Raw genomic sequence first — 21762 nt, 5'->3', positions numbered from 1 at the left:
ATTCTCTATGCCGGCTTGTGCAGGGTGCTAATTGAAGTCTGCACCCACAATGTAACACTTCGTAAGTCACATCCACAATGTCACCCATCCATGGGACTGAAGCAGGTCTATGAAGCAGGTCCCACCCCGGGCACCATCCGGACATGTGGGAAGGCAGAGAGTATGGATGGTCAGAACATGCACTGACACATTAATGGATGACCATAGTAGATAAAAATGACATGTACAGCAGCACCAGCAGTCATAATTATGGTGTTTTAGGTTGCAGGTAAACTGAAGTAATAGGTCTTCAGTCAAGATTTAAAGACTGAGACCGAATCGGCATCCCGAAGATAGGCTGGTAAACCATTCCACAATATAGGGGCCTGTAGCAGAATGCTTTACTGCCAATTGTCACTTTATATGTGGAATGACAAGGAAACCTGCATTCTATGATCTGAGTGGACAATGCAGCTTGTAAACTAGAACTACTTCTGTCAGGTAGGCAGGTGTTAGACCTTTAAGTGCCTTATATGTAAGTAGGAGAACTATGAAGTCAGTCCTGAACCTAACAGGAAGCCAGTGCAGGGAACTACGAACAGGGGTTATGTGTTCGAACTTCCTGCCTCGGCTGCTGCATTTTGAATGCGCTGTAAGGTGTTTAATGTGCGGTTTGTGCTGTCAGATAACAGAGCATTACTGTAGTCTAAGCTACTGTATACAAAAATCAAAACCAATTTCAGAAAAATACATTTAAATTCTAATATTTGTATGCATTTAGACAATATTCACCCCATAAATCATCAACAATCTCAAAAGAACCTAAAAATGTTGTGATCTAAATACTGTATACGTATTAGAAATACATATAAATAAAAATATACATATGTGCAAAAATACATATAGAACATCTCAATAAATAATTCTTAAAATCAGCTTTCCCGATGAAAACACCAAGGGTATGATTACCGTCCATTTTTCAGTATAAAGCAAGATGTTTCTAATTAGGTAAGAACAACATGCATTGTCCAATAAAAAAGACGCAATCCTTCGATTTTATTCGTCTTTAGTGCCATCTGTCGGTCTTAAGTCAAACTGCAACTGATCGCCTTGTTATCTAACTATGGGTGTTGTGCTCGAAACTGCACCCCTGCCGCGGATCGCCTTCCCTGACGTAATCGCTACAATGAATAGTGAAAATTAGCTGACTTCTGATTACTTTTGTTGTTTGGTTCGATGTCCTGGTGTCCTCATTTACATGTGTTACAGTGCCGAGTATGAAGCTAATTGCCGCATTATAGGTCTGAAAAGAATATAAAATAGGAAAAATATTGAAGCAGAATGACTTCAACAAAGTGTCAAAAATATTATTCAAGTAAATGAATCGCTTCTTGTGACTGGAGGCGACTGTATTTGCACAAACGAGCGTTGTCGAAAAGAAAAGCTTTAATGTCGCGTTTGAATGAGTAACTGCACATTTTAGCATTTTACAGGAAGTTATTAATCTTAACTTAATGTTTGATTGTAAAATACTATAATAAACAAGTAATGTGAGGTTTAGAACACAAAACCTATTCACATATTAAAATATATTTTAAAAAACTGTATTTGGTGGAATAAAAGTTTACCAAGTTAGCGAATACTATTTAGTGGGATAGTAAACGAGAATGGTTAACGAGGCTCTCCATTCATGCTCATTTATTAGTAACTAGCAGAGGACATTCCATCACTCTTATATTGCTGTTATATGTAGACTGAAGGTAAATCACTGAAGGTAAAATTCTCCTTAATAATTAACTCAAAATCTTTAAATGTAATTTACTCTAACTTGGTGAGAAATTACACTTCCATTTAATATCACCCTGGGTTATTTAACCCTAGTCTATCAGGAAAACACGTTTACTTCATTTCTGATATTCGCTAAAGCTTCCTGTTCTACATATCGTGTTAATGTCCCCAGTTATAAAAAGGAGATATTATGTTTGTAACAGCGGCAGGAAACTGTCAACAGTTCACATATACGTGCTGTATTTCTTTTAAAATTGAACATATATGTTGCAAAGTAGTGAAGTGCGTAATTGATAAGGAAACATGCACCTGTATACATTACAAAATAATAATGCAATAAATGCATGCGGTATATTACAGTGATATGTTACCGATGCTGTTAATAATGTAGCATCAGTGATAAAGTTCCTTTAAAATGATTTTATTTTCAGTATTTTCAAGTCTATACGACACTGTGAAGCAATAATAAGAATAGCAGAAACAGTGGACTTCAGAGGACATATGATTTGTGTGCCGTATGTGCGACAGCTCAGTAGATAAATAATGATCGACCTTACAGCCGGCCAGTTTATCTAACGGACAATACACATGGTTCATTAAACTTAAGCAATTCCATTGCTCCCTATCTCATTTACAACAAACTGATTTTTCCTCCAGTGTATTACATTCACCTCCTATCCTCACACCTTACTCAAAACATCCACCTCTTCCCATTTCCTTAAATGTATAAATATTAAGACATTTACAGGTATGGCAGTGTAATTCATGCTCTGTAGATGTTCTCCCTGGATGCAGATGGCATCCTGTCAAAGGCGAGAGAGAGGAAGTATAGTCTGACACGACTGACACTGACAGCAGTGTAATTTAAATCTAGCTAAAATAGAGTAAAATTGTTGATCTTCCGTGTAGATATAAATACTGGGATCAATAATATCTTGTGCTGTGCCTGTTTTATCTGTTGGAACACCAAAGTACAAATCAGAATATATTTTCCTATCTGTCTCCCCATCCTTTATGCAGAATTGCGTACAGCAGGCTCGCGTTCCTCTATTATGTGCTGTGTGTCTGCAGGGCACTGCTATGCTAGTTATCCAGATAGCTGTCAGCAGCTAATGAGCCTTTGTGGGCCTGTCAGGAGCCCCCTGTCAAGCAGACATGAATCTGTAAGTAAATAAGTAAGTAATATAACAAAGGGCAAACCTGAACTGGGGGGGGGGGAGGAAATTTTGGAAATTAGATAAATATGCGTTTTTTGCATATAGGTGTCGCTAAAACATTATGAAATGTGTCACTTTTGATTTAATATCTTCCTAAAATGTAACAGAAGCACTATTTCTGTAATATACATTGACTGGATATCTGTAGATGATTGGATTGAGGTAGATATACAGTATACTGATGGTATAAATTGCCAGTGCTTTAAAAATAGTAATTTTTAGCTGACGGACTGTGTTGTGGCTCAGCATTGGTGTAGCCTTGCACCTTTAGGTTGTGGGTTCATTTCCACTGCTGTTTTTGTGTGTTCCTCCAGCGTTCACAATCTGAAGTGCACTGCTACAGCGAAATGCAGTCCCTAAAGTGTGTCTCGAATGGCATTCTGTCTGGTACAAACTCTCCATGCCCAATCCATGCAAGGTAGTTAAATGATCACTGTGACGCTAAAGTGGATGAGTGTAGACATAAATTAACTTAACAGAGGGCCTAGTCTGGCATCAGCGTGGACATTCAGGCGTTGTGGATTTAACTAACCATCCCATTTCCCCTGGGGGGGGGGGGGGGTGATGTTTGCCCTAGGGTAAAGCCTAGAACAGCCTATGCATGAATCCACCCCTGGATGAGTGGCTGTGTGAAACCAATGAATCTGAAGTATTAGCCAAGGTATGCACAGGACCAGGCCATAGGTGGTGATTGGCCCCCAGAGTGCCCCCTCCCTGTCACTGGTTCAAAACATATTATTGGCTAATGATAAGGTTGGCACATGTGGATTACATATGACCCCTCTTATGCCCCCCACCTTAAGAAATCTTACAAGAGTATTTATGTATTCCACGTAATAAATAAGAATTAGACTTCTCATTTAGTTTCAGTCTTATTCTCACACTGGTTTCCAGTTATGTACTTACCCTTTTCAAAATCCCCCAGAAAAATAAAAGCATTAATAATGCGCAGCTTGTGCTCTGTGATTATTTATGATGTAATTATTTAGTCATTTCTATGTACTGATCCCTTTAAATACACTTACCATATTCACAGGATTTAAGTGCTTTCTTTTTTCTGCATGAAATGGGCTGCAATATACCTTAAGCATTAGTGTTTCCCATCAAAACAACACACTTATTTACTGCTAAAAAAAAAGCATTAATTTGCCCCACAATTTCCATATCAAAAGCAAGGCGACACTAGCTATTCTATGACTGACCATCCCATCCTCAAGAGGAATTCTGGGAGTTTTGATATAAAGTCACAGGACTATACTCATCAAAGAGCTAAAAGCATGTTGGAAAGTGATGTACCTTATGCTCTTATTTAGAGACCTGCATTTCTAATGACGAACGTACTTGAGTAGCACAGTCAAGTGTAAAAATTAGATATAACTCTTCATAGCTAGTTGTATGCCTGCATTTCTATTCGGCGATGAAACCTATGCATTCAACACGATATGGGTTAAACAGTTAAACAAGTGATCCACTCATTACTCTGCCACAACAGACTAGAATAGTGAGAAGAGGCGTGAAAGCTCTAGAAGGTTGATTTTGTAAGTGTGATCTGCCACAGGGAGTCACAGATCGTACCGTGTGAGGTCAGCTTGACTGGGCAGCCTCTGACTGTCATTTGACCTCCCACAGTATATTAGTTTCTCACAGATTATTACACCCACAAAACCTGAGCCTTCAATCACAAAACACCAGTGTGGGTTCCCATCTTACAGACACAGAAGAAGATCCATAGAGTTTCATCTGGAAGCGAATGAGATGGCTTTGAGGTCTGTGAGTGGGCTGAGGAGCTCTCTGTCACCTGTCTGGAAGGTCACGGACAACTCTCCTTCTTTCTCAGTTCCGGCACTGTCATCTGATTCACACAGAGACTCTTTATAAATGATTTATGCTCTCTGTTTAGTCTGTGTCCTCTTGGCCACAGAGGAAACTTTGCAGAAGCTTTTGATAAGGAGACTAAATATTTACTTGGGACGTGCAGGACTGCAAGCCTCAAGGTCTTTGCTCAGGGGCACTAAACACTTCTTCAGTTGTTTGGATGTCAAAGAAAAGCTTCTTGTGACACAGCACTGAATAGACACACTAATAACAGTCATCACATTTAATTATGTTTTGTAATGATTCAGCTCTTCCAAAGTATTTAAATGGCATTACCTGTTTGGCAAAATACATATCAGTATAAATGAGTCAATCACATGTTTTACTGGAATCAGTGTTAGCAATGGAATAATCACTGAGTGATTCTCCTTTTCTCTGAAGATAATTTTTACAGGGTTCTCATTCTTCAGGTAAGAGCATGAAAATGTCTCTAATTTGTAACCATGCATTTTGTTTTATAAAACTGAGAAAAGAGCATTTGTGTTGCCTTAACATGTAGATTGTCTGTTTAGTATTAATAATGATCAATGACGCAAAATGAAGACACTTGCAGTTTGATTCCCATGTTAATATACAATTATGTTCTTTATTATTTGGTTGTATGGATAGACTGAGACTCATATGGAGAGGTCTGCTGTGTTGCTTGGATGGGGAACACAGACAGTCCCTCTTCCAGTGGGTCCTACTGGAATAGTAAATGATGGATTAATGAACCGAATGGACCGTAAATGAAAGAGGGGTAATGAGGGAATGTAAGGCAAATTCATTTTTAAAATGCCACTGCATTTTCCAAAGGCGAGTATTTATTCAATCATTCATTCAGAACTCAGAACTCACTTTATTAGCAGTGTATAAGGACAAAGCAGAATTGTTTATAGTCTGGTGCCAAACATGAAGTACAGGGCAAAAATTACAACACTTCCGGAGAAACATTTCACAAGACATAACCAGTATGTGAAAAATTAAATACAATAGATATTACAGATTAACAGAAAACAACAAGATTAACAGAGCACACAACATTAATGGAGCACACTCTGCAAGACATCTTCAGATAATAACATCAGAAGAAAAAAAACACAGTTGGTCAATGTTGAAGTACAAATTAAGCCAATAGAGGTGTTTGAACATGGGGGTTAAAAAGTCCATCAAAGGAAAAAGCAAATGGTCCCTGGTTGAGTGAATGTTGCCTGGGCGGCGGGATTTCTGAGGTACTAGGTGAGATTATTTAGGAGCAGCATGACTGCAGGAGAGAAGTTTTGGAGATGTTTGCGAGGTCCAGATCGTGATGCCTGAGATTTTCTCAGCTGAGCGGACCACTTGTTGTAACCTGGTCTTGGAGAGAGTGGAGACAGCAGGCAAGCGGCTAGTGATGGAGGCAGGGGCGCCGCTAGCAATTTTGGGCCCTATGACAAAATATGAGGTTGGGCCCCCCTACGGTAACTTATTATTAATAAAGCAGATCTCTGGGGGGCCCTAAAGGGCGTGGGCCCTTAGAATTGTCCCAACTTTCCCCCCCTTAGCGGCGCCCCTGGATGGAGGACATCACAGCACTCTCAGTGAAGGCAAAGTAGAAGTTCAGTAGGATGCATTGCAGGATGTTGAGCTTCTTGAGTTGGTGTCGAAAGAACAGACAGATGCTGGGGGGACCAGCTTGCAGCGGAAAAGCGATGGAGCAATATTATAGAAGGCTGAGCTGATGTCCACAAATAGGATCCTGACATATGTGTTGAGGGAGTCAAGGGAACTGTTGGAGAAAGTTGTGAAGGAACAGGTTGATGCATCCTCCACGGAGTGATTCACCCCCACAGGCTCCATAACCTCTATCCAATACAGCATCAGAGTGAGTCTGCACCCAGGATGGGATGCCAGTCCATCGCACGGCACATTCTCACACACAGAATGGGCAACTTATGGGTGCCAGTTCGACTAACTGCATATTTTTGGGCCATTTGTGGAAACCCACAGGGATAGAGGTGAAACATTGTCCTATCCTGGAGGCTTAGTGGGTGGGTAACTGTGGCCTCACACCAGAGTCCATGGGTTTGAGTCCCAGCCTCCCTGTTTACATGAGTTTCCCCAATGTCTGAAAAAGTTACTTAGGTGCACTGATACTATTAAAATGCTCACAGTGTGTGAGTCTCTGCCCATCCAGGCTGTCATGAGGACCTGCACTGTATAAGTAGTTATGGAAGGTGGATGTAGTAACATTTAACAATGTATCAGACGTCATGGCATTTAGATGTGGAATTACACTAAATTCCAGGGGTGTAACGGTACACGGTGTATTATCGAAGCTTTTGGTACACGCCCAACGGGGCAATACACACATGTGAACTGCGGTATTACGATATGCCTGTCATTTTCCTATATGAACTGGTGCAAACATGAGACAGTGTCATGTCCCCCCCCCCCCCCCCCCAAAAAAAACTGGGGTTGTCTTATTTTTGAGGGCTACAATTTAAATGTCATTATACAACAGCAATGATCTGCCCGCTGGCTATAGGCAGCCGCGTACTTCAAATGTAATCGACGTCGTTTCAGCAATACGAGGTTGTATGTGCGCTGATCCCACCCGCTGTGGACAATTGGCTGACATAGTGTGGTGCCGTGGGGCTGGTCAGCAGGACACCTGCTTTGTACTGCATAATATCAGTGTATCTGTGTATTAATATCAGTGTATTTATGTTCATCGTAAATGTCATAACTGTGTAATGTTTGCTGTGGAATGAGTGCGTTTCATTTGCGTGTAACTGTGAGTGTCATGTAAACTGTTGGTGTCCTTGTCTGTGCCACTGCTAGCATTAAACTGATAGTTGCTGTCTATAAGGAGTGTATTTCATTTTTAAAGAATTGCCATCTGCTTTATTAAAACTACTCAACCAATGACCACAATGCAGTTTTTTGGCCCCTTTATGTGCGTCATTCTGAACTCTCTTGGGTCGTGGAGTTTGTAATATTGATTATCTATCTACGCTTACCGTGATGCGATTTCCTGTGTTTGCTTTTTAATAGTGATATGCTTAACTTTGTATATGTTCTCATCAAATAAAATTATTTTTCTTTATGAAGATAAAGTATTTGGTATTCCAAAAGTTTTCTTCCAAAAATTAATACAATATTGCCTGTAGAGGTACTGTACATACTAGGTACACTGTTCATTTAAAATAGAATAGACAAAACAACTACAGGTTATCAAAGAAGGACTTTTAATTTAAATGTTTCTCTGTCCTTGATTTCATAAAGCAGACACATAAACTAGGCCTCATTAGTCATGCTGGCATTTTTCTGAATGGAGTGTTGTTATATGGAAAAATAAAGAGTTCATTATTATATTACAGGGTGATGTGTTTTTATTTTCTTCTTAAATATAAAGATACCTAAACCATACCATTACTGTGGGACCATGAAACATACCAAACTGTGGGAAAACTGTATTGTTTCAAGATTACTAAATCCGTCAAATAACACTGCAATTTCAACTGCAATATAAAAGGACTGGACTAGACTTGTTTGTCCAGCACGCCCCTCAAATGCTCGATTGGACTGAGATCTGGGGAATTTGGAGGTCAAGTCAACACCTTGAATTGTCAATCATGTTCTCCAAACCATTACTAAATGATTTTTGCTGTGTGACTGGGCATCCTATCCTGCTCAGTGAGGCCACTGCCATTGTGGAATACTATTGCCATCAAGGGATGTACTTGGTTTGCGGCAATGTTTAGGTAGGTGGCACCTGTCAGAGTAACATCCACATGGATGCTGGCCTCCGTCAGCTTGTCTTCATTCCATAGCGCATCCTGGCACCATCTCTTCTCCAGGTAAATGATGCACAAAACACCTGACCGTCCACATGATGTAACAGATAACGTGACTCCTCAGACCAGGCAACCTTCTTCCATTGCTACATGGTCCAGTTCTTATGCTCACATGCCCATTGTAGGTGATTTTTGTAGTGGTCAGGGGTCAGCCTGGGCTCTCTCACCGGTCTGTGGCTATACAGCCCAATTAGCAGAAAGCTGTGATGCACTGTGTGTTCTGACACCTTTCTATCATAACCAGCATTAACTTTTTCAGCAATTTACAACAGTATCTCTCCTGTGGGATCAGACCGGTCAGGATAGCTTTCACTCTACACGTGCATTAGTGAGCTTTGGGCACCCATGACCCTGTCTCTGGTTAACTGGTTGGCCTTCCTTGGACCACTTTTGGTAGGAACTGACCACTGAATGCTGGGAACACCCCATAAGACCTGCCGTTTTGGAGATGCCCTGAACCAGCTGTCTAGTCATCACAATCTGGCCCTTCTCAGAGTCCTTACGCTTGGCCATTATTCCAGCTTCCAACACATCAACCTCAAAAACTGACTGTTCATTTGCTTAATTTTAAAATAAATATTAAGGTACACAAAACAAACAAGAAGTACTGTAAAAGCTAATTATTAATTGTTATATCGTTTCACATCTTCAGTAATTTAAATTACACATTAAATATAAAGATGGTTTGCTTACTCCTTGGACCTACAATATTTTGAATGCAGCAACTTCCTTTGCTGTCAGTCGTTACCTCAGACTTTGTTTGAGGTAAAGGAGCTGATACGGTTTCACACTAAGGTGCTGATGGAGTATAGAAGAGTTAAACTGGTACAACTGCAAACTTAAAGAAGCATTATTTGTGCAATGTTAATTTTCTCGTTAACAAAGCTTTTACTGACAAATCGGTTATATTGTATTTCATGTACTTTAAATATATTTTGTAGAAAAACGTATTACAAATGTAGAAATTGCTACTTGCGCCACAGATTGTCAATATTTTACAATTTTTATGTCGTTCAGGCGTTAATATAAAGTTTATTTGCAAAATCTTCTTGACTTTGACGGTTAATGTAACATTATGTAAACTGTATGTGCATATTCCATGCGATATGGACAAATTAGCATTGTACAGTATAATTTGTTCATTAATGCTGAGCATTAAACAAAAAAAAAAAGATCAGAAAAATCCTTTATTATAGTACAGTGAAAATAGGTATAGTACAGTAAATGCCTTAGGTAGTTGCTGGTGAATCCTGATAAACCCTCTGAAATGTACCTCTGACCCCAATACCTTATAGCAATCCAGTCTCAAACATGTTTGTAATAAATGGAATTTACTTTGGGGTGTCATGCAAAACGATCAAGGACAATCAAGACAATGAATATAATAAAATTACTACATTAATAAAGTTATGTGCCTAGTGCAGATAATGTACATGGAGAAAATTCAATCATTACAAGTAAATACCAGCAGGCTACACTGAAGGTAAGTCTTGAATGTTCTGCTTGAATTGATTGAACTTTTTGAACCTTAAGTCATCCACCGCAGTAAGTAAATTCCAGAAAACAGCCCATATTGCACATCAGGGTGCACTCAGCCCACCCCAAAGTATTTGTAAAAGCCATTAGGCAGATAAAACCCTGTAAATTACTTTTCGTCTTGTCAAGACCACTTGCAGCACCATCAGCTCCTCAGGGTTCCTAGAAGAATAGTGCTGCCTTCTCTCACTGCTCAGAACCATTGGTTATCGATGGTGCTTTTTAAATATTAAGCTCTTAAAGTAGGAACTTGCAAACATCTCAGTAATGAATACTGTTCATAGGTTGCATTATCCCAAGGGGAGAACATATACAGTTTTTAATCTCCATAGAAGACACAGGCCCGGGGTTGTGGGTGCTTTTGTTAGGAGATAATTCCCACCTTTATTTGCTGCTAGGCTTTAGTGTAAGGTAACTAAGGTTAAATGGCCTTTCCTCTAAACCCATCCACTCAGGAGGTTGTGCGATGAGGTCAGTGCCCTGGTCAGCTCTATGAAAACACAAAGGTTTGCCTCCTAATGGATTGACACTGTAATCCTACAGTGACACATTGGCCACTATTAGGACAAATAGCCCATTTAAATCTTCCCACTGTCTCAAACAAAAATAAGTTTTATAACTGGACAGTAAACCTCCCGCGGTTTAATGATGATGGCTTCTTCATCTGCTTGAATGTCCCTTTTGTGTGTTCCTGTGCCACCTTTCCACCCCCATCCTCTTTTCAGTCACCGAGGATCTCATTTGCTGGCTTTAGCAATGGCATTCAGCTGGAATGCGGCCTTTTGTTTGTGTGGGCTGGCCAAGCCACAGACCCCACCCCCCCCAAACCCCCCACCCCACCCCACCCCCAACGTGCTCTGTTCACCAGCTATGATTTGCACTTCAGGACCTGAGGTTGTGGGGGGCAGCCCATGTATAATAAAATAAGAATGTGGTTTCTGCTTTCCCTTATAACAGGGAAAAGTGGTGCCTTTGTCAAAACAAACAAACAAATGAACAAACAAGCAAACATACAAACAAACAAAAGTAGCAACTGCTATATTGCATATTTCTAAATATTTAACAGCAAGGCACTACTTGTAATTATATCTAATTTGTGTACTTTACCTTCATATACCCCTCTTTAGCATTTCATTTCAAATGCAGACGAGTTAATATTAAATCAACAGAACCATACTATATCTGTTTTGTGTGGGTGGTAATTGTGTGAAACATGGATAATTTACATTAAATAACATCAGAATTCTTAAAATAAAAATGCTTTATACCACTTTCCACAAATGCATATATAGAGTATAGTGATTTGTGTTGAATTTTATAATACACATAAAGAATCTAATTTATCTCTGATATAGATACTGAGGACTAATTTGGGGGAAATATTAAACACATTATTTATGCTTCTCATGCTAAACTCAGTGAAAGATGAGAACACACCACCTTTAGCTATGGGCTAATCTCGAGAACCTAAGACAAAAGATTTCATTGTGTTGATAGCTTTGTTATTGTTTGTTAGAAATATTGAGTTTTCTCTACTGTGAAAGAGGTACTTTTTTCTGAGGGAGTCTCTGTAGTAGAGGATGAGTTCACTTTGACAGCCGGGTGGGGGGGGAGTGTTCTATCGACCCATGCTACCTATCGAGTTGTGCTACCGAGCCTTTCTGCGCATGTGCAATTCCACCGTCTTGGGATTCATAACCACGCCCATCTAGGTAGGCTACCCTATATTATTAAGTGTCTGTTAAAACAAAGTATAAAAACAGGTTCCCCTTATGTCATTTTATACTGGAAGCATACTGGCTACCCTATATTAATAAGTACAGTTTTATATGTTAACATTTTTCAAATGTCAGTAATATATTAGTAATTAAAACGCATAAATAATGATGTCTTAATTCAATGACAGTTATACCTCCAATCGACAGACTCGGCTATCGATTAGCGCTAGCTATGGTAGCCTAACTCGACAAAGCAGCTCAACTCGTCAGAACACCGGTAGTGAAAAGCATTTCTCTGGTGTCTAGCCTTATAGTGATGTGATCTCTTCGATCAGTGACCTAAAAACAGAGAGTGACTAATGCATTTACTGTGAAATGCACTGCGAGCTAAATTACACCAGGACCCTTTGCGGGTAAAATAACAACAAGCAAACAAAAACCTGCACTCTTCACCTTTGTGTGTTTCAGTCAAATGCGTCATTTTCTAAGTATTAATGAGTAAAAGTGTAATATTTGATTTCATTACTTCTGTGGAAAAAGAGCCATGGTATTTTAGAAAAAAAAAGCTTTTCTGGGGAAAAAAAAGTGAGCCGTGAGGTTTTTGTAGAAGTAACTTGTGCTGTGGGTGAAATGGCCTGGTCTCCTCCTGGGATGTGCTGCGTAGCATTGAGTCAGGCAGACTGCTTTTCAAACAGCCACATTCCAAGGCTTTAGGCCTCACCTGTCAGCAGGAGGCAGGAGACACATGCTCCCCTTTGTTTGCTAACACCCTGGCTGAGTGCTGTGTTGGTGGGTGGCAAGGAGGTAGAGCAGCAGTCAAGCTGCCTGTTTCTTTTGTGCATTTTATTTCTAAGCAGGACCTTAAAATCAGGGGATTTTAATCTTTACAGAAGCAGGTTAAAACAGTAATGTAATAATTCTGTGGTGGTATGTTTTTATCGGTCAAACAGTTCAAAGATGAGGTTGTTTTGTTGCTGTTAGTTCCTGGTCTTGGTCCTTGTCAGTATCTTGTGGAGATTACCCATTAACCCACTGACAAAAAGCTTTTTCCCTCAGGCAATCAGACTCTTGAACAATGCTAACAGCTCAAGTTAATCTGACCCCATATTCATATCCAACTCTTACTGTATGTCATTAGCTCCTCACTTTATCGAGTGATTCTTATAATTGTATGATTTTTAAAATGTATTCTATTTTATATCTTTTTCGAAGGGTGAAGCAAGCAAAGTAAGAATTTCATTACATGGTTCTAATGTTTACATTTTTTATAACAATAAACTTCTTGACTTTATTGATGAGGTCATAAGTGGAATAAAGTGGTCATACCTTTCAGTGTCTGGGGGCCAGTAACTCTCTTTTGTAATTAATTTATAATTTTAATGTATATGTAATGTCTCAAAGCCCCTCTATTGTGCAGATTGGCACCTTTTGTTGATAAAGGGAAATTCAATGCTCTAAACTGTCTGTAGCTTGCAGCTGTGAAGGCTTCCCATGTGACTTTGTTAGTGCTTCTTTCAGGATTGGCTGTAATAAACGGAGGCTTTTAAATAGGAGGCACTCCTTGGCCTAGTGACTTTCTCTCTGTTGACTCTGGCCTTGCATTGTTTGCCTGACAAATTCACAGAGGCATTACTATAGCAGAGGAGCAGAGATGGCACTCCTTCTCTGTTCCAGGTGATGCTTTGCTTGTTTTTAGTGCATAAAATTACTTTGGCTTTGACTGCAGCCGGATATCTGTGTGTGGCTTTTACATTCATGTAATGTTTCCCGTACCATGCAAAAGTGTTAGTTAAAGAAAATGATGTGTAAATGATCTTCATGTTGATGTAAAACTATGATAATATGTCTGTCAAAGTTTCAGAACCTCTCCTAAAGTCCTAAAGTCATCCCAGACTTTGCAGCAACCGTCCAACACACCTATGTATGTTTTTATGTGACCACTAGCACACCTTGTTCGGCTAATCAATACCATATAGTGACTTTTTTAAAAAAAAGTTAATTAATTAATCAAGCTGGTGGTGAAATTTAACAAGTATGCAATGGCAGAGATTCCCCTGAGGAGAGGTTTTGGAACTGAAACAGTGTTCATCCAGCCATCTAGCAAGATATCAGTAACTTTATGGACAACAAAAGAAATCCTTGTTAGTTTTCATTGTCTTACACAAAACTTGCATATGTTAAATTGTGTATTTTTTTCTGAATCAAATACACCCTTATCACCCGCATAAATAGATTATGACTCACATAAATTTGCTTTGACTGCCTAAGACTTTAGCACAGTGTTGCACATATGCCATGAGACACTGTGCATCAGGTGTAGCTCATGAACATCCTGGAATTCTCCTTTAACACTCTCCCACAGAACTGGTCAGTGATGCATGGTTGTCCAGGTCTGAGGCAGCAAAGCATCCCCAGACCAGCATTCCCAGACCAGCATTCCCAGACCAGCATCCCCAGACCAGTATCCCCAGACCAGCATCCCCAGACCAGCATCCCCAGACCAGTATCCCCAGACCAGCATCCCCAGACCAGCATCCCCAGACCAGCATCCCCAGACCAGCATCCCCAGACCAGTATCCCCAGACCAGCATTCCCAGACCAGCATTCCCAGACCATCGCCATGTGCAATACCCTCTTTGCTTTTCACCACAGGTGGTGGGACCAGTGTCATACAAAAACCTGTATTCCAGACTCATGTAATCAAAGAACATCCCCCCAAATGTATTAGGGATCATCAATGTATTTTTTGCCAAAAATAAGACTAGCATTCATCTTCTTATTGAGCAGCAATTTATATGCTGCTGATGCGAATCCTGTTTTTGTTCAATCTGTTCAAGTCTATTGGAGATATTGGAGTTATGAAGATATTATAAGATATTGGAGTTATGAAGACTTGCTATAGCTGAGTTAAGAGACAAAGGACTCACTTCTATTTCAAATTTGCACTTATTCTGGTTTTGAGGCCCCTGAGGATTAAAAATCCTTTGTGACCCTTTCCAGACTTATATGACCTTGTTGAAACTTTGTACTAGCAACTTCACTCTAACAGCAATTGTTAAACTAAGTAAGATTTTTATTGAACTGGACTGTCTGTAGTGACATCTGGTTGTGTTCAATCAGTTGCTTTTAATTGTCCCTATTATTGGGTCGATTTAAGTAGGTATCAAATACTTTTTCACACAGCAGCAATTGTGCTGGATAATTTGGTGAATTATATAAATACGTTTTTTTGTTTTTTTTTTAAGTGTGATCTGTCCCATTTGATGTTAGATTTGTCAGAAGATTTGAAAAGATTTAGTGTGAAAATGTTCAATATGAGAAAATCAGAACAAAATGCTCCACCCCCCCCACCCCCCAAAAAAAACCTCTATATTTCAGTTTCAGTTGAGGGAATTACACTATGTTCTAATCAAATGTGGGAGATAAGATCTGTAATCATATCCTATGAAAATATGCCATAGTTATATTCTAATATGAACCCTCTGTTTCAAGAGATCCAAGAGGGGATCTCTTATACAAGCAAGATTAGACATTTTAGCCAGATAACAGAGTTGAGCTCCTGACGTTTATTGCTGAATTAGAATCCATGAAGATTCTCAAATGTGAGGAGTTTCCAAGAGTGAGGGTCTCAGTCATGCCAACAGATGAGGTGCGAATTTTGACTCCGCATTCTTCTGAAAGTATCATGATATTGCTATGAATTGTCTCTACTTTTTATTGTCCCCCAATAAAAAGAGAAAGTGAGGGTGGACTTTGGGGAGTAAAACAAGTAGGAGGTTTGTGTTATTTTTTCATGATAGCTTTAGCTTCCATTGGCCTGTAGGGTTGGAGGAGAACATCTCCGTAGGAATAGGAACAAGCAGTCGGAGTTACAAGAGAAGAGGTCCTTTCTTCTTCATTAAAGCAGTACAGTCTCACAAACATCTGTCAATGGTGTGGTTCACTGGGGCGAGATGAATGGATCCTGAGGTCACTTCCCTTCAGGAGCAAATGGCAGAGATGAGGTGGGACATGGGGGAGGGTTTCTATGTTATGCGAAGAGGGGAAGAAGGAGAGGAGGAGGGTGCAGAAGCAGTGGGTGGGGGGATTCCTCCTGGATGGAAGAGGAGAACTGGAATTCACTGTCAGAACGAAGGACTATAATGACCAGGCAGCTGCTGCAGAAGTAAAGCTCATGAACAAAAATTCACTGTTTGCTTAGATGGATTTTTTTCCCTTTGGAAATTATATTACTACTTCATTGTTTTTTTTAAGGAGTTGAGTAACCATTGTGGATAAGAGGACTGTGGATTTTGAAGAGATTGGCGGGAAGGTATGCAGTCTTGCAGTTTGTCTCGAGGCTTTCTCTTTCCTATATGTGGTGTTACTAAGATGGACTTCAAGAAATGGTCAGGGAATCATACGCTTGTTCCACTTTTCTCTGCAGTCTCTCTGTTTTGACTCGTAGAAAATGAACTAGCTGTAGGCAGAACTTAGCTTACTCTTAACACTTTAGAATACAGTGAATACACCTAAAGGCTGTGTTATTGTGGTAGTTTGGTGGAAGTGTCAGTATGATGCTATTGGAGTAAGCACAACATTTTTGCACATTATTCAGTCCTGCGATATTATTTGACGATACTAACTTGGTGTTATGTCCAGACCGAACCCTAGACGTGGTCGTAACACTTGGCGGGTCAACACTTAATTTTAGCATCACTTAAAGGCTTGTAATAGTGGCGGGGTATTACAATTTGGAAATCATTTAAGTGTGCCGTCGTCAGTCTTTTGTGTTTAATGTATTTATGCAGATTAGGTAAGGAAACAAAGGGAGGATTTTAATGGAGAAAGGCAGCTTGTCATGTCAGATGGGAAGGAACTTTGAGATCCCCCCCCCCCCTCCATGGCCCAAGAGTATGAATTTTGCCAGAAGAGCAATTGGGCAAAAAGTCAACCGAAATGTCATGATTACCAAGTCAGTGTGCAGGACACAGGCATCAAAAGCATGGGAGGACATGGCTAGCTGGCCATTTATGCTGGGTCACAGGTCCTTTGGCCATCTGGACATAAGCCAATGAAAAAAATACCCAAGACCCCCAGGATTATAAATAGTATAATTTAATTTTGCTTTGTTTCATCATATTTTCATGCTTGTCTATGATTTGGCTAGTTTGGCAAGGGATACTCTTTAAAATCCATAATGACATGTGGTAAGATCAAGAGAAGAAAGATTTACTGCCCATTACACTAATATTAAGATGTAAAAATGTATCAGGATTAAAAAAATGATATGCATGAATAAGTCCTAATTTGGTAATATCAATAGCAGTATTTATACTGTTCTTCAGATATACTACTCAGGAGTGCTGTGAAAGGGTCATTTTTCTACATTTTGATTCCCTCTGAAACATTATTACTAAGTGTGTGCAGTGAGATTTTGGTAACACTAGTTAAATCCCTTCATAATGGATTATAATGGTCGGTATACACTTTGAATTGCATTATGAAGGTATCTATAGTGCATTGTAGATGACAGCTTCATAAAACATTCATAATGCAAAAAAACATGGCTATATTGTGTTGTGCCTTTTTATAAATATTGATATCCATATTTATAATACTTTATAAATGCAGTAGAATATAATATGAATGTTGTCATAGACTTTCATAGACATGGTATTCATGGAAAGTATTACTGAAAGTTTTTTAAAAAGAGGCTGCACTGCATGAAATTTCATTGATATTTTCTAATGATATTTTATGTAATATCATACTCATTTAAACTTTTTTTAATTTCTTTTTTACTAATGTGGCCAGTCTGCTCTTGATAGCACCAGCAATCATTTGCAAATATATTTTTGAATGTCACACTAGTCATCCTATTTAAATTTAATGAAATCACAAAACAGCATGGAGTGTAGTATGTGCCTTTGGGATAATTAAAAGATGCAAATTTCTGATAGTCTTTGAGATTAACTTTACTGGGAAGTTTATTCTGAAGAGAAATTAAATTAGTTTTGTTGCAAGGGGAAGTGCTATTCTACAAAGGACACTCCAGGGACTGAACATACTTTATATATATATTTTAATAGTATATATTTTTTGGTATTACGGATTGTTACAACGTAACAATCCATAATTATTCATTTCAATGACGCAAGTCAAAAATAGGAACTGGATATTCTTACAAATTAGTGATATGCATGCATATGGCACTATGATGTAAGCATTTGTGTTTACAGTTGCATATTTTTAGGACGTGTCCATACACACAGCCCAAAAGGACTGCTAAGCAAAAGCAGCAAGCTGCTTACGCCTATTAAACCTCTTTGTAGGAATCACAGGGTCTGTCTGCCATCCAACTTTAAACACCAACAGCATGGAGCAGAACTGACCATGTGCCAATCCTGAAATAAACATTCAAGGTAAAAAGCAAGGATGCAAAAAAAGATACCTCATTTATTCTTTTGGCTTCAGCTTAAAAGGCAAAATGAATCAGTTCCCTAATCCAATGAAGAAATGACGTCCAGTCACATTTTACATTGTTTTAAAGAGTTCCATTGATTACTGTGCATTTTGTGTTTTTATGTTAATATTTTATGATGTTGAATTCTTAGCAAGATTATTGCCACTCTCAGTAGGTCTTTGCTGGGAAAGCTGGGTTGTGATTGAGATGTTTTTTTTTCACCATGCTTTTATACATTGTGTATGATTGTAGTTTATACTGTAGCTATTGGGTTGTGACACCCAGGCCAGGGTTTGCCTAGCTATCAGTTGATGCCACCTAGGGTCTTGGTCATTTACTTAGTGAGCCCTTTGTCTTTCAAACCCAGGCACTGTGAATGAGATATACTGGGCCTTCTGTTCTAACTCAGGTACCAGGTCTTCGGAAAACAGCTTTATGATGGAACGGCAGAAGACCAAATTCTGGGAGGGTAGAAATGTATACGATAATATTGTAAAATAGCCATATTTAACTACTGGTATCCATAAACATGTTTATAAGTACATTACATCTGAAATAATAAAGGGTATTTTCAATGTGGTCGACTTAATGTGCTACTTGGATCTCACAGAAAGTTCCATGTACAGATATCAGGTTTTTAAGTCCCCTAGTAGCTAATTCTGTTAATGAGATTTATGCTTAGAAAAGATGTAGGTAATATATTTAGCAAATGAAGGAAATTATCTGACCAGACTAAATGCAGCCTACATTTGGTGCTGGGCAAAAAGTGATTTGGTTTACAAGGTATGGAACTAATGTGCCTGAGAAACTCACAGTTAGTAATTTTAAATATATATACTATATTTTTATATCACAAATAAGAATTTCTTCTGTTCTCCAAAAAGTTACTGATATCTTGTTGAACTTCACTTCAGTTCCCAAACCTCTACTCAGAAGCACCTCAGCCATTTGTCTGTTAATTATAATTCATAACCAGCTCACTTAATTAATTCACTTAATTAGTTAAATAACTTGATGAGTTGATTGATCAGTCAAACATGGTATGCTAATGGTTGAGTTAACAAATATATGGGTATGTTTTATGGTTACTGCAAACACTAGGGTGACTTCAACAGAGGTTTTGAAATGGCTGGTACTATATGCACAGTACTCTAGGAGTCTAGGTATGTAACACAGTAGCAGTAGTATATTGTGTATTAGAGTATGTGTATTTGAGTTTCTTGTGGTCTGCTCTTAAAGCAGCCTTTTCCTTAGCATAAACACAGCACAGTGAAGAGCTGATTGCTGTATTGCTTGTAGTGCTGTTCCTCTTTTAGTAACTTTCTGGTTTTCTTTACAGATAATGGGGAATTCGTACGCAGGGCAGCTGAAGTCCATGCGCTTTGAAGAGGCTCTGCACAGCTCCATCAAGGCCTCCCTGCGCTCCAGCAGCGTCGCCCCTCAGTCTGTCTTCTCACAGCTCTACCTGCACCATGAGGCCTACCCCGGACATCTGCAAGGTAGGCCGCTATACTGAGCATTTTTATTAACCCTGTAACAACAACATTCAGGGTGTGGCTCTGCAGGTCAGGATGTTGTCCCTGTATTCGGAAGCTTGCTGGTTCAGTTGGGCTGACTGATGTCGCAGTTGTGCCCCTGAGTCAGGCTCTTAACCTCCGATTACTCCAGCGACTGGCTGACCCTGACTTCTCAATTGTAACACACTTTGGATAAATAAATAAAATGTAAATGTACTAGGTAAAGGAAGATTCTCTGGTTAATGCCTGAGACTGTAAGATCGTAAAGCCTATGTTGATTGCCATAGACAGGGAGGTCCACTTCCTGTATGCCGAGAGGACGGGCCGGCGACTGGCTAACAGCCAGGCCACCAACAGCACAGAAAGTGAGGAGGACCTGGAGGAGGAGGAGGAGGAGGGGGCGTCTGGCACCAGCAGCCCCCCAGCAGCTCATCACCAGAGGCCTGTACCGAGTGGCACCTGCCTTGCCGATGGTACGTCGCACGTCCTGTGGTTCGCTGGATCCACGCCATCATGTGACTTTCCTAAGCTGGCTGTACATATGTTTACAGATCTAGAATTAACCACTAATGCCGTGACAGAGGAGGAAGAGTTTTGTGCTAATTTTATACACTCAGTACCACTATATCTACTCTAAATATCTTCTTGTTAAAACAAACAGCCCACACTAGTGAACAGTGAACTGAACACAAATGGCACACCGACAGGGCCAAGAGGATTAGTTACTGTTTGGGTAAGCATCAGAACGGCTATGGTCCTTGATCTAAGCGATTTTGAATGTGATGTGATTTTTGGTGGTTCCAGCATCTCAGAAACAGTCGCCCTCCTGGGATTTTCACACACCAGGGTGTTACAGGGAATAGTGTGATAAGCAGAAAAAAGAAAAACAAAATCATCCAGTCATCAGCAGTTCTGTGGTTGAAAACACCTTGCTATTGAGGTCACAGGAGAGTGGCCAGACTCTTTAATGCTAGCAGGAAGCCCACAAGTGCAAGAATTACAGCTCAGTTCAACAGTGGTGAGCAGGAAGGTACTGAATACATGACCCAGCTACATTTAAAGTGGTTTGGGAGACTACTCAGTGATACTATGTAGCCTTGTAGGCCTCTGAGTGTATATATGCTAATACCATTGTAACTCACTCTCAGCCAATATGCAAATGAATTTAAATTGCAATCTATCAAACATAATGTCCTGAAATAGCAAATATGACCATTTTTTTCATTTTAGGAAAATCTTGCTGGGCACCTACATTTCAGGAAAAGCATGTCTAAATGCCAATGAGTTAATGATGCAAAAGTATATATACACAAAAGTTAAATCAAATAAAGTACATCATCAATGGGACAGATATGTTCCATAAGTCATAAACATAAACATTTTTTGCAATTGCACCTATATCTTCAGGGTTTTGTCAAGCTGGAAAAGACTTGAGGCTGGTCTCCATGGAGACAGAGCACATTGAGGTTCCTCCTGGGTTCGAGCTGGTTGGTGCAAAGACACCCGGCTTTCCCGAGCACCTGCTAGTCTGTGCAGTCGACAAGCGCTTCCTGCCGGACGACAACGGAAAAAATGCACTTTTAGGTCAGTGTGTGGCCATGTAGTTCCCCTTAGTTTGTACGCTCATTGAATCCGTGATTTTGTACACTGTGTTCTTTCATAGCAGTAACTGGAACACATCCCCTCTTCTGCTCATATTTTCAGTTAATGTTTCAAGCTTAAATTAGGTTTGTTGAATAATCTTTCAGAGTTTTTGTCTTTGACCCATTTTTTAGGATATTACAAATTATATATAATTTTGATCAATTATTCCTCATATCACACCAGGTGCCTCCTAAAAATAAGAATATGTATTTCTACAGGCAAATT

The 21762-nt window shown here is 39.5% G+C and overlaps 1 protein-coding gene across 1 annotated transcript in view; it reads left to right on the top strand.

Annotated features, from left to right (window-relative positions):
• The first annotated feature begins 4965 nt into the window (after positions 1-4965).
• LOC111841564 (GREB1-like protein) overlaps positions 4966-21762 on the top strand; it is a 41040-nt gene continuing 24243 nt past the window's right edge. Inside the window, exons 1-5 of the mRNA XM_072711731.1 lie at positions 4966-4978; positions 5241-5269; positions 19716-19875; positions 20181-20366; positions 21301-21477. Coding sequence (XP_072567832.1) covers positions 19719-19875; positions 20181-20366; positions 21301-21477 — 520 coding nt within the window. The 5' untranslated portion in view covers positions 4966-4978; positions 5241-5269; positions 19716-19718. The remainder of the gene's footprint in view (positions 4979-5240; positions 5270-19715; positions 19876-20180; positions 20367-21300; positions 21478-21762) is intronic.

Source organism: Paramormyrops kingsleyae, chromosome 1 (genome assembly GCF_048594095.1).
Source record: "Paramormyrops kingsleyae isolate MSU_618 chromosome 1, PKINGS_0.4, whole genome shotgun sequence".
Taxonomy (NCBI): domain Eukaryota; kingdom Metazoa; phylum Chordata; class Actinopteri; order Osteoglossiformes; family Mormyridae; genus Paramormyrops; species Paramormyrops kingsleyae.
This window is presented reverse-complemented; position numbering and strand designations above follow the sequence as displayed.